The sequence below is a fragment of the Tyto alba genome, unplaced genomic scaffold (assembly GCF_018691265.1).
Source record: "Tyto alba isolate M040663 unplaced genomic scaffold, T.alba_DEE_v4.0 Super-Scaffold_27, whole genome shotgun sequence".
Classification (NCBI taxonomy): Eukaryota; Metazoa; Chordata; class Aves; order Strigiformes; family Tytonidae; genus Tyto; species Tyto alba.
In genome coordinates, this window is record NW_024881301.1 from 22948620 (window position 1) to 22963096 (window position 14477).

The 14477-nt window shown below is 41.1% G+C and overlaps 1 protein-coding gene across 4 annotated transcripts in view; it reads right to left on the bottom strand.

Moving 5' to 3' along the window:
• Nucleotides 1-14477, bottom strand: part of TEX10 (testis expressed 10) — a 62832-nt gene that overhangs the window by 34615 nt on the left and 13740 nt on the right. For all 4 annotated transcript variants that reach the window (XR_004408773.2, XM_042798119.1, XM_033004317.2 and 1 more), the window contains 4 exons: nucleotides 12019-12257; nucleotides 7460-7595; nucleotides 1369-1544; nucleotides 200-377 (listed from right to left, as the gene is read on the bottom strand). Coding sequence is in view for 3 of the 4 variants with exons in the window: in XM_042798119.1 (XP_042654053.1) it covers nucleotides 200-377; nucleotides 1369-1544; nucleotides 7460-7595; nucleotides 12019-12257 (729 nt within the window). In the remaining variant the exon portion in view is untranslated. The remainder of the gene's footprint in view (nucleotides 1-199; nucleotides 378-1368; nucleotides 1545-7459; nucleotides 7596-12018; nucleotides 12258-14477) is intronic.

Here is a 14477-nt window from a genome sequence, read left to right on the forward strand (position 1 = left end):
TCACGATGCCAATTCTTGCATGCGCTGTCACCTGCTTTGTGGGAACCAAAGTTCATGCTTAACGCATACACGGTCAACACTGGTGGGGGTTTCTGGGGGGGGAGGGAGGCGTTTCTCTGGGTTTTTTGGTGGCATTGCTTGTTTTTGTCCCCCCCCCCCCCACCCCCGCGGAGATCCAGCGGCGCGTTGCCGGGCGTACCTCATGTGCAGTATCCCGATGAGCGTGGCGGCCAGCTCGGCGGACACCCTGCCCATGATGCAGCAGCGGCTGAGGGCGGCGAGCAGGGGCGCGGGCAGGCGGGGCAGGAAGTACACCAGCTGCACGAGCCGCCGCTGCGCCTCGGCCGGCAGCAGCACCAGGGTGCCATCTAGCGGGTCTGCCGGCACACGGGCGGGGTCACAACGCGCGCCCTCCCGCGCGACACGCGCCCCCCCCCCGCGGGCACCACCACCCCCTCCGCGGGCACCCCCCCACCCCCACCCCCCTCTTCCCGCCTTTCCAGCTGCTCCTGCTTAGCGGACAGCCCGCAGCGCCTGCTGCGGGGAGGGCAACGTGACTAACGGGGAGAGCGGGAAGGGAAGAAAGGGAAAAGAAAATAAATAAAAGGAAGGAAGGGAGGAAAAAAACAAACAAGGAAGGAAGGGAGGAAAAAAACAAAGAAGGAAGGAAGGGAGGAAAAAAAACAAACAAGGAAGGAAGGGAGGAAAAAAAACAAACAAGGAAGGAAGGGAGGAAAAAAACAAACAAGGAAGGAAGGGAGGAAAAAAACAAACAAGGAAGGAAGGGAGGAAAAAAACAAACAAGGAAGGAAGGGAGGAAAAAAACAAACAAGGAAGGAAGGGAGGAAAAAAACAAACAAGAAAGGAAGGGAGGAAAAAAACAAACAAGGAAGGAAGAAAAAAAGAAAAACAGGAAAGAGGGAAAAGAAAGAGGGAAAGAGGGAAAGAGGGAAAGAGGGAAAGAGGGAAAGAGGGAAAGAGGGAAAGAGGGAAAGAGGGAAAGAGGGAAAGAGGGAAAGAGGGAAAGAGGGAAAGAGGGAAAGAGGGAAAGAGGGAAAGAGGGAAAGAGGGAAAGAGGGAAAGAGGGAAAGAGGGAAAGAGGGAAAGAGCTGCAATACTACCAGAAACAGATTTCTCATAAAATGAAGCTTCTAGTCTATCAGATTAGAGTCCTGCTAACTTGAACTAGCCTTTAGGAAATGATACACACAGTTCATTTTAACCTTCATTACACAGGACTGAACCAATTTCCACCCCTGCCCCCCACACAGAGACTTTGTGCATGGAAACACCAGTATTTTCCACATACTGCAACTTCCCTACCAAGCGATTAACAAAATTCATTATGCTGTAGTGTAAAAGTCTTACCATATATCCGAGCAGCAGTGGCTTGTAAACTTTGTAGTAATTCCTTGTTCGAACGAGAAGCAGCAGAATGAATGATATCAATCAGCTGATTTGAAAGCTCAGGGTTTCTCAGGCCAAGCAGAGCAAGTTGCTGAGGCAAGCCAGCCAACCAACGAGATAAGACTTTACTTCGACTTCTAAAGAAAGAGGAAAAAATCAGTTGGGAGGAAAAAATTCCAAACCCCAAACAACAAAAACCCCATAAACTTCCTCTTTCCAGTCTTGACTAAGTTGCTTTAATGTCAGGTATAATTAAATCACAATCAACTGCAATACTGTGATTTGCTGAGAGTATTTTACCAGAAGGTCTGAGTACACTGACGTATGACTACAGTTACATCAGAAGTGTTTATTCGATACATAGGCTTTGCATTGCATATTCTCAATTCTTTCAGAAAGTATTTGTGTGAACTGACCATACGCTGTCAAGGCAACATTTCCATTTATCGTTAGTTTTATCAGTTGGTATTTAATGAGTTACAAGTCAGGCTAAAAAGCCATGAGACTATGACACCCTCAATACCACTGAACCCAGACCCCACCCCCCATTCTAGCTACTACTGCTTGTACTAGACTTTAAAATTCAATTCTACACTTGCTGACATCTTGCTTGTCAATTCAGATACCTCTTAAAGCAGAATGAAAAACCACAGCGGGTGGAACACAGCACCAAATAACCTTGTTAACAAAGTGTATCGTGTCCCTTTCCCTGTCCACGCAGCCATTCATCATTTGTCACAGAAAGTGATCCTGTTGGTAAAGCACGATTTGCTCTTATGTATGTGCTAGCTTGTTCCTCATCACCTGCTTGTCCTTTACATGTTCACATATTAATTCCAAGCAAAGGGCTGCATGGTTTTTCCAGGGACCGAGCTGAGGCTCCATCAGCCTGAAACTCCCCAGATTCTCTTCAAGACGGGTTAATAGCAGTCTTTTTCCAGTCATGCAGAACCTCCCTCAGTCACCATGGGCCTTCGTGGATGACAATGGCCTCACTTTCACAAGACAACTTTCTCAGCACCCTCCAATATATCCCTTTGTATCTGTATCTGGCCCATGGATTTCACTACATTCAGCTCACCTGATTCTTGCACTTGCTAAATTTAAAGAGGTTTTTTACATAAGATCATACTCGTTCTGCTGGAACATCGAGCTTTCTATTGACTCTACTCCGAGCCTCAAGAAAGCACAACAGAGGTACTTTGGCCAATTCAAACCAGAGTGGAAGGAATCCATAGCTTAGGTTGCCCCTGCTGCTCTTACAGTTTGAGCTTTCTTGGGCGTAAGTAACCACAAATAAAGTCAACTGAATAAGGTATCAAATACTTCCATGTACCTTCTGCTATAGCTTAGTATCTTTAAAAATTATACTTTTTTTTTTTTTTACCCACCATCTTTAGTACACAGGCAGCGTATAGAAGGAGAATGATTATGGCTTGTAACTAGTTGAATTTTACATTTAAAAAAGCCTGTTAGTTGCCAAGTGAACCAATTTTTGTTTTGTGCAAGTGCACCTCTTCCCTCGGGTAATCCAATTCTTCTGATGTATTTCTCATTTCCTCTGTTCAGGTGATGCTTCTGAACTATATGTCACACGAATGTTTCTATTGGCATGCTTCTTCTTTGTGTGATGGTCATTAATGATAACATGAAGTTTGGCTTCAAGAGCTCTGAGGAACTGTATAAGCAGACTCTCTCGAGTTTTACTACTCCCGCTGTTGTCACCTATGTACCGTATCCCACTGTACACACTCCTATTAAGTGAGATCCCATCTTTTATACCAAATCCAGATTGCATTACCTGCCTTTAAAGGTAATAGGCAAAGTTCTTACTATCTGCATTTTCACACACCAGTTCTCCCAAGTCTCTGGAAAAAAATTTACTTAAACCTCCTCTTTTGCATTCATTTAACAGCATTCAACTCAATTTTGTTTACAGCACTGCTGTTTCCATATCTAAGGACTCTGACCATCCCTTGTGTTTGACACAAAATAATCTTTACTGAAAAAATGTGACAAGATAATATTTATATTGAAGGACAACCTGAATTCATCCTCATTTCAGACCCACTTCTTCCCTTATCCTATAGTGTGATGGCTAAGAAACTTTTGCTATTTTCACATCCTATGAAAAAAAATCAGCTTGACATTTAGGAGTTGCTATTTCTGACATTCTTGTCAGAAAAACAGGAATGAAACCAGTTTGCTTATCAATTCATTTTTCCCCATTCTCTGTTAGTGCTGTTTACCAGAAACACCCCTTAAAAACTGGTCAGAAAACAACAAAAACACACCTTGGACAAGCTCTTCCCTAGCCTAAGACAAATTTTCATTTGTATTTATGACTTGATTCTCCAGACCTCCTTTCCCATTCCAATCAATTGGCCTGCTCATACTTCACGAAACTTCAATAATTAGGTTTTTTCTTTCCTTTAAGTGTCTTTGGTGCTGAGCTTTAAAACCTGACAGCCACAATTACAGATCTGCCCTTACCCTTTTTAGTTCAAACTGAAACAGTCTTATAGACCAATCCTATCTTTTGTTGGCTACAATTTCTATGACATTCTGGCTTATCAAATCAAATAAACCAAAAGCATTTTATCACCTTACTACTAAAGTGATGATTACATGAAAGAAGCTGCTGAGTGTAAATCAAGAAGTTCAAAGTAGGTCTTTGAAGGTGTCAACAACACTAGTAAAACGATGATAAAAATTACTTCATTTTCAAAAGACCTGGCAAAATTCCTGTCCTGGGTTGAGTGAGTGGTGGAGTTTTTTGGTGGCAGGGGAGGGGGCTATCGGGGCGGCCCCCTGTGAGAAGCTTCTCGAAGCTCCCCCAGCTCCAAGTCAGCTCCACCTCTGTTTGGGAAATTGAGCCAATTGGCTGCACCTCTGCGATAACGTATTTAAGAAGGGACGTGGTGACGGGCAGTCGGACTTGTGAGGAGGAGTTGCTGCAGCTGCATGAACACCAAGGTCAGTGGAGGAACGGAGGAAGAAAGGAGGGGGGAGGTGTGCCGGAGCAGAGACCCCCCTGTATCCTGTGGGGAGACGGCAGGGCGGCCCCCCCCGCCACCCATGGAGATCTACGGTGGAGCAGACATTGATTTACAGCCTGTTGTTCCTGGTCGGATGATCAAGGTTCTGTGCCCGAAGAAGGCCGGGATCTCATGGGAAAAGGCAGCCCCGCTGCTGTAATTCAGTGCTGGGAGGATTGCAGCATGCGGGGGAGTCCCACGCCGGAGCAGCTCGGGAAGGGCTGCAGCCGTGGGAGGGAATCCAGTCGGAGGAAGTTAGTGACCCATGACGGAGCAGTGTGGGGAACGCTGCGGCCCATGGGAGGAATTCAAGTCAGAGAAAGTTTGTGGAGGACTGTCTCCTGTGAGAGGGGGACCACGACGGAGCAGGGGGTAACAAGTTTTGGACGCTCCCCTCACCGAAGATGAAGGAAGTGGCAGCACTGACTGCACCCCCCATTCCCTGCCCCTGCGCCACTGGGGGAGGAGGTAGAGATATCGGGAGCAGAGCTGAGCCCGGGAAGAAGGGAGGGGTGGGGGGAAGGTGTTCTCAAGATGTGGCAATGCTTCTCACTGTCCTACTCTGTTATGTGTTGTTAGTGTCTGTAATAAATGTATGTTCTTTTTTTTTCTTCCCCTAACGAGTCTGCCTTTTGCTCATGATCATAAAAGGGGGATTTTCCCCCATCCCAGTCCTATCTTGAACCCCAAGCCTGGCTCTCTGTCCCTTCTCATTGCTGAAGGGCAAGGGAGAGAGAGGTGCTGCATTGTGGTTGGCTGTCAATCAGGCCTAAACCACAACAATTCCTCACCAAAAACTTTAAGGAAACTAAGTATCCATGATATAAGAGGAAAGGGCCTTGCATAGGGAGATTGAGTTAACAGTAGGAAAACTCTGGAGAAGAACTGAAATAGGTAAATTTGAGGTAGGCTCAACAGAGGTCTCAAATCACTTGACATGCAAATGGTGGATGGAAACAAAATGTTTGTTTCCTCTTCCCACATAATTGAGTGCTGGTATCAAAAGAAGCTAGAAGGAGCCAGGATCAAAGAAAACAGAAGAAAGTTGGTTGTCAGCTGAACATTATCACTCCTTGCCAGAGGATGCTGCAGTTGCTCTTGTTTTACACTGGTCCAATGAATGACCAGTAAAGCTCACAATAGAGACATCCACTCACTCAGTAATACTAAATACACAGAAGCTCTGTGAAGTAAAAAGTACAGACTTCAAATGGTTGGAAGCTTAAGAATACTGTGTGAAAGTAATTCTTGCCTTTTAAGTATCTACCAGTGTATATATATACACACACAGAGTATATCCATATATACACAGAATGACTATGCACATGTGTAGCAATAAGTTTGAATACAACTAGCATCAAGAGCAAAATATTAATTCTGAACCTTGTAATAAATCAATCAAGTTTTCTTTCAAAGGGCACCAATAGGCCAAAAGTGCCTTTGAATCAGAGACACCTGAAAAATAAACAGTTTTACTTAAATGTCCTTGAAAAATGTTCCCACATGAATTCTGCTCCTCTTAGACTGCTCTTAACGAGTTTCTGAGAAAAAAAAAAATAAAAACTGGAGGAGAGCAGTCACAGGAAGGCTGAAGGAGCTATGATGTCAAACAATGGAATAACATGAATGTCATCCAGGATCTACTGCGCAGTCCACATCTTGAAGTAATTAAAAAACCCACTTGTTTCTAAAGGAAAGAAATGGATCAGTACAGTACACAAGCATTAAGCCATCTTGAAATCTATTGTCAAACATAAGTGCAAGTACCATTTTTGCAAAGAATTTTTGAGATTTCACTCTTCTGTTACTAAAATGTCACAATTCCATGTAAAAGACTACGAAGAACAGCAGGAAAACTACTGCTATTTGTGATGTCTAAAGATAGAAAGTTAAAGCTTTCTAGATAATTAGATGATCACATGAAACTGGATGAGAAGCACAAGAATTCCAGATAAGCACAGAAAACAGTGGTTATATAACCTCAGGGACTTCAGTATGAAAAAAGATCTCTCATCCCAGGTGAAAGGAGGAGGAAAATGGGGTGTTCGCAAGCCTTTTTCCTGTCTGTATTTCAAATTATCTATGTTCAGAGGATAGTGTTAGGTATTTCTGGATGTAGATCTAATTATCTGTACTCAGGCATTACCACAATATAAGATTTAACAAAGCAAAGGAGTTGCAGAAGAGAACAACTTCCCCGAAGCTTGACTCTGCTAGTGGATTCCAGTACTTTGGGGGCCCTGAGGTTTGATTTTCATCTAGTAGCAGAAACAAGTATCATGGGTATGATCTTATGTCCCTTTGCAGTTCTCAAACAAGGTGGGGTTGATGTAGTCTATGTTTAAGGATTTTACGTAGCTGGAACCAGATGATTTGGCTGAAAAATACCTTCTGGAAAAGTTAATATTTGGAGACAATTTGGACAAATCTTATGATGAGAAAGTGTAATAACAGCAATAAAGAGAATAACCTCCTCTTACTTGAAGCAAGTTAGATATCTAATAGATGCATGAAACTGGGAACCCAAAAGGACGAGCATTTTCTTAAATCTAGTCTCTTTTCAAGCAAACACCCAAAACAACAGAAGAATACCTTTCTTAAAGAAAATAAGTAGAAAAGGCTAGACAGGCACTACCAGAACAACCAAAGGCACTACGGCACAACTAAGTCACAAGTCCAGGACCTCGGGCTGAAGTTACAGAAATGCCTCATGGCTACAGCTGCATAATCTTGACACAACTACTGACTACCACACAGTCAGTAACAATGAGCTCATAACAGTGTACTTAGATCTTAATGATTTACAATTTAATTTATCTAGTACTTAAGAAAAAAGACAACTAAGCTAATACACATCTTAATCACAGAGAACCTAAACTTTCAAATTGCAGAGACACAGTGCCAAAACAGATTCAGAATGAAGTTTCAGAACATCTACACAGAAATTCAGTATTCTAATTTCTGAAACAAATACACTATGTTGAAATAAAAAAGAATATGCAAATGTTTTTTACCTTATTCTTTGAGTCCTCAAATCTTCTTTTTGGTAAACTCTGCTGAAAAATTTCAAAAGCAGTGTACGAACTGGAAAGAGTAGATTCCTTTGCTGGTATAGTGTATATACTGCTTTTATCAAGGGTTCTGTTGCCACTAGAAAGAAAACATATAAAAATCTGAAGTACTGCTTCTTAACCTTCTGATTTTATATATACACACATACACAGAAGAGTTATAATCTGTACCTGCAACTATCTACATTTAACTCCACAGGGAAGTACCAAAACGTTTTAAAATATCTACGAGACAGACTTCAAAACCATTGAAATAACACCTTCCTGTGTAGCTTGTGAAAGAGCCACACAAAAGAACAGAAACAACATGCAAGTGAAAACTTCGGAACTTCCTGAAGACAAGGCAGTGCACAGTTGCCAGGTAGCTAAAAAGCAATAAACTCCTGCTTTCCACAGCTATTTTCTGCATCCTTTTCCCCTGCTGCAGTAACCTCAATCCTCTCCTCGCCTATACTCCCCCCAAACCTCACTGTCACAGTGCCTTCAGTTCTCTCCGTTCTATCCCTTTCTTCCTGCCACACATGCCAGCCTTATCAGCTCTCTATGTCTTCAAACCAACTGGCTCCAAATCACATTTGCTAATTAACCAGAAAATACATACCTCAAGAGGCCAGTGGCAAGCCACTGCAAAGGGAACTGTTAAACTCCACTGTAACTTTTCCTTCTCTGAAACTCTCATCGGCTATGCATTATCACCAGACTTAAAACAAGATACAAAAGTTCTGCCCTTATGACAAAGTTGGCTAAAACCAGCCAGCAAGTGCAGAAGTCATTAAAGTAAACTGAGAAGCAGATTAAACATTTTCTTTGGAAACCAGATTAAACCACTAGATGCAAAATTAACAAAGCATGGAAAAATACCAGAACTCAGAGAAGACAAGCCTGGAAAGAAGGGGGAAGCATTTGAAAACTTGAGATACATGAAGGGTATGAGACCTGATGCAATTTGTCTCAGAAAGTTTGAGGTCCCAATGAATTCACTGCTGTCAAGACATACTTAAGTAGCAGCAATCACTTCATTATCTTCGTAAACCAAGACTAGGAAACCTTTGTCTCTCCATCCAGGTGTACAGAGCAGTCTTAAGTTATGTATTCAAAAACAGGTAACATTTTGTGTTCCACACTGACTGAAGCTACTTCTGCCCACAGAGACAAGAATGCTCCACACTAGAAATGATTCCAGATCCAGTCAGGGGCTGGTCTTCATCAATAAAACTCTTACCGGGGAATGTATTTAAGTTACTGTATAGGGATTCTCACTAAAAGACACGCTATAAAAAGTAGCTGAAAAGGCATGGTCATACTCAAGCATAACACAGGGAGCCATTTAGATGTCACAATCTAACATATTTGTCAACTGAAAAATCCATCAAATATTTGAACGTATTTTTATTAAGATACATTATTAAGTTCTTTTCATTGCATCAAGAGCATCAAAGTATTCAACTCACACATTCTTCAGGTGCAGATTCATTTTGGACAGCATTTCTTAAAGAGAACACTGGCTTATTCTTAACTGAATAACAATTATACCTTTATGTAGTTTTTAGCTAACTTAACAAATATAGTAAGACATAAATATTCTAAGTGTGTAGAACATTCAGCCATCTTCCAATAACACTCTATGGCATGTTTAGTAAAGCAGATCCTACTATTTTAATTGCTTCATATGAACATAACAAGTTTAAAAATTGAAGTAATTAAAAAAAATATTCTTAAAAAAGTAGTACTTAAAAGGTCCACATTGCTTCCAAAATGCTGCCAAAGTCCTCATGACTTTTAACATATTTCAGTTTTAATTGGCACACAGAAAGCTTCCTTCTGAACTGAGATTGCTTTGTTACTCAAAGAAAATTTATCAAAAATACAACTAGCAGGCAGGCTGCTGCTAAAGTCATACCTGAGACATGCAAGTAAGTAGCAGATCTCCTAATTACAGAGAGCAGATCCAGAGTTTGATCTTAAACAATGGAGAGACATCTTCAGACATTATAGCTTGAAGCTCTTCTAGCCATCCACAGAAAAAGGTGGATACGTGCATTTCATCCCAGCACAAACAGCTACTCAAAACAGGCAACCCTGAAAAACGCGACTGCAATGATACCACCATGCTTATGTGGCACAACGTGCAGGAGGTTGACTATGGTTTTATCTAATCTCTCATTCATTAGCTCTTTGGTTTTTTCTATCTAAATTTCCCCCGTTTTGATTTTCACTGTCTTCTAAAAAAAATTACTGTAATGGTTCATTTTTTCTTTTTGTCTTCTAAACAATACATACCCTTCCATGCCTTTAATCAAAATATCAGATACGTTTTAAACAAATCAGAGTTATATTTTTGGTATATACCATCTTTTGCAGTATTATCTGACACAATACAATTCAGAATTTCTAGAGCATCATCAAAAAAAAAAAAAAAAAAAAAGAAAGGAAGCTTTTCTTCTTCCACAGAATCACATAATGGTTGAGGTGGGAAGAGACCTCTGGAGGTTTGAGGTGAAAAGGGTGTTCCCGATGTTCAGATAGCATCTCCTGTTTCAGAATGTGCCTATTCCCTCTTGTCCTGTCACTAGGCACTACTGAAAAGAGTCTGGCTCCCTCTTCTTTGTCCCCTCCCTTCAGGTATGTACATACATTGATGAGATGCCCCCTGAGCCTCCTCCAGGCTGAACAGTTCCAGCTCTCTCAGCCTTTCCTCATAGGCGAGATGCTCCAGTGCCTTCATCATCTTCATGGACCTTCACTGGACTCTCTCCAGTATGTCCATGTCTCTCTCGTATCAGGGAGCCTGGACACAATACTCCAGAATAGAAGGGAAGAACCACCTCCTTCAAACTGCTGTCAACATTCCTCCTAATGCAGCCCGGACACCACTGGCCTTTCTTTGCCACAAGGCCTGTTGCTGGGTCCTTTCCTGCCAAGCTGCCCTCCAGGTGATCAGCCCCCAGCACGTACAGGTGTCCGGGCCTGCTCCTCCCCAGGTGCAGGACTTCGCGCTTCTCCGTACTGAACCATCACCCCATTTCTCCAGCATGTCGAAGCTGTATTCCCTCTACAGCTAGTAAATGAATTATAATCTGACATCTAGCCAGGCTTTTAGTACTGCACAAGGGTTATCTTGAAGGGATGAGATAAAGTGTCTACAAACAGATACAGATTTGCGAGGTAAATAATTTCCTACCATTTTTCAGTGAAATTCCTGAACCTTTATAGGATCAGCAGACAAGATCCATACATACTAATCTTTCACAACTTCATTTAAACTTTTTTAAAGCTCATTTATTTTCTGCATTCCTGAGGAAAATTATTGCACTAAAATGGCCACTTTGGTTAAAAAAAAAAAAAAAAATCAGCTGTTATCCACTATCTGGTAAAAGACTGGTAGACAAAAAAAAAAAAAATAAAGATCAGTGTTTCATTACAAGGAAAAGTGCGAAGTACCTCATTTAACAGTCTAACAATAGTTTGGAAACTACTTTCCTGAGCAGCAACTCTTCTGCATTAGCTCAGCTGGTGAGACAGGCATATCTCTGACTTTGAACTATTATTTGCCTTCAGTGCAGATAGGAAAGATTAGTTATTATCTTTCTGATCAGGGACATGGGAATAGACAAATTTCCAATTAAAATTAATTTGAAAGGAGATATAACTAACTGTCAAAATATATTTGAGGGACATTAGACATCTTTTCATCTTACAACACTAACACTGAAACTTGCTGCTAAGGGCAAAGAATTTTCTATGAACTCTACTTGGCTGCATGGCTGTGGAATTCACTTCTGCAACACTGGTAAGACACAATAGACTCCTGCCACTTTTAGATATAGATATACTGAAAGAAATCTTCTTAAAGAAATCCTACATCAATCACTTAACAGACATGTCAACCAAGGTCTCATTTGAAACATAACCAAGTAGCCCTTGAAAGCAAAAAAAAAAGTAAGTCAAAATACTGTACCAGTTCTACAAGGCACAACTGGGAATATCTTTTGTCTTAAAAAAGGATTCACATCAAACACCTTGGAAAATATTCTACAGCAGCTTCCATCAGAACTATCTTGGCATTTTATGTCATCACAGAACTAGCATGGTCATCTGACGGTACTCAAGGGTATAGTACTAGCTACATTAAAGATTTTAAATAAGGACTGGAATATTAAAATATTACACACTTCTACATCCTAGTAATTCTTTTTTTCAATGAAGAAAACTCATCTTCCCATTTATAAGAATATTGTAAGAAGCAAAACCAGAAAAGAGGTACACAAACATATTAATACTTTGCATATCAACGGTATGAATTAAACAGCATTTCTAAAACTCAAGCACTGTTCAATGCTACATGCAGGGATATGACCATGAAATTCAATTTACCTCTTTAGACAAAGTACATTATGAAGTAACAACTGAGGATATAAGATGAAGTGACCTGAAAATGCTAAAATAACTCAAGCTCTTTGTCACTGCATAGTTTTGCTTTTCAGAAACTACTGATATCTTACCTTTGTTTTGCTGTATTTGCATTAGTCTCCAAGTTACACCAAGCAGTCTGTTCACCTGCTTGCTATTCAGCTTGCTGCCATCCTGAAGAGTATCTGTCACAAACTTCCTTATCATGTCCAGCCAACCAGAATCCATCTGAAGTGTTGAAGTGCTTGCGAGTGAAACCATTATGTCACACAAAGTTAAGTTCAGTAAAAGATGGTCTACGCTGTTTGATGATGTCATACAATACTTGTTGCTAAGGGGGGGGAGAGGGGAAGAAAATAAAAGAGATTTCAAAAAAATATATTATGCCTTTTAATACACATTACTTTGGTAGAAATTAAACTACGTAGAAGAAAAATTTTAAGTTTTAAAACCAATAAGCATTTTAAAAGTCTTCATAATTGACATTGGGTACTTGAAAAATTTTGTTCTGCCACCAAAATGTCTGTTTCTCATATTTATAGTGGCAGCAACTACCAAAGCTCTAAATTGTATCTATATCTGTTTTTCCTGTTTGACATTTTTAACCTGACCCAGCAACACTTTTAGGTGACTGAAACCAGCAAAGAACGGCTAAAAAAATTGATCCTTAGTTTCAGTCTCTTCTGTGTTTCTTCTTCTGTGAGGAATCACGTGGATTTTGTCATTATTGCACAATGACAAAAAGCACCATGAACAGCATACAGGAATCCATTTATGTATTTTTTCCTAAACACATGTGGAATGAGAAACATATTTTCACCATCACAATATTATGCAGGACCACCCTGTTGCCCTACAGAGGTTTGAAAGACAAAATTAAGGGATATTAAGAAAGGAACCAAGGGTATTGCAGCTTGACATATAATGCTACAACTTCTTTACTTGCTGACTGGTCACTCACAGTATACAAGACAAAAAAAACAAAATCACAGCATTTATCTACAGAATGCTGCACAATATGAATACCTGCATTCAGAACACAGAGTAGAGCTGTGAAAATCAAATAACAAAAAACACTTTAACTTGCACTAACATAAGTGTAGTCACCCTTCAGTTCAGAGTCAACCTTTACAATATGAGCAAATAAGCCTCAACCTGTGGACATGACTTACACATGGCATAAATACTAATAACTTCATGTTCAGAATATGTAGATACTAAGCTCTCTCAGTAATGCTGTGGTAAATTTCTGCAATATTTTGCAAACCAGAGAAGGAAAGAAGACTCAAAGTGCCATGTAGGGTTTCCAAATGCAGGCCTTCAACCCAGGGTATTGGTAGGCAGTATACTGGTAACCCCTCTGCTGTAGTTTGAACCCGGCTGGCAGCCAAACACAGCCACTCGCTCACTCTCCCCTGACCCTGGGTGGGGAATCAGAGGGGTAAAGGGAGACTTGTAGGTTGAGATAAAAAAAAGTTTAAGAATTGAAATAGAATAAAACAATAAGAATAAAAGAAAGTACAAACGGGTAATGCACAATGTAGTTGCTCATCACCTGATACCCAGCCCGTTCCCAGCTAGCGATCCCGAAATACCAAGATCCCAAAATCACAATCCTGGAAGCGAAAGAGAACCCCTCCTTCCTGGCTGACCCTCCTTTATATACTGAGCACGATGTTACATGATATGAAATATTTCATTGGCCAGTTTGGGTCTGGTGCTCTGGCTCTGCTCCCCCCTCCAGCTTCCTGTGCACCTGCACACAGGCAGGACAGGGGTAGTTGGAGAGTCCTGGATCTCTCAGCAACAACTGAAAACATCAGTGTATTATCAGCATTCTTCTCATACCAAATCCAACACTGAATCCAAAACACAGCACTATTCCACCTACTAGGAAGAAAAATTAACTCTATCCCAGCCAAAACCAGGACAGTCAGGATGTCATCTACAAGACAACATGGTTGCATTGCCTAACTACTAATTCTGAGATTTTCAGTTTCAGGAAGGGTGTTCATGCCAAAACGTGGAAAAGGGAAACACTTTTTGGCTTTATGAACTTAATGGTTACGACTTAACTGAAATGTAAGCATTTAACAAAGACGTATGCTGTACTTTTGATCTACGTGCCTTTCCAGGAAGAGAAAACGCAACAGTCAAAATATCAAACAGTATTGTAGCCTCAAGCATATCTGCACCATGGTAGACCCTTAGTATAAAAGCAGGTGGTTCTGCTACTACAGCTCAATCTGCAGTGGCACAGTTTGCAAGTATTGGAAACCAAGACAGACACTGGGTGATATCCCTTGTACATCCACCTGTCTTCTACCTAGACTTCAATGGCGCAGAATGACTCCAGAACAGACTTTGCATGAATACAGTCTCACATATAGGAGCTGAGAGGGGAGACAGCGTGCTACTGGCCTGCACCAGAACACAAATGATGCACCCACTCTGCCAGCTCAACACCAAAGACACATTTGGCTTCTGCTCCAGTACTGCTTTGCCATATGGGACAGGCACAACGTGTCCCATCTCCCCTCCCAGCTGGATT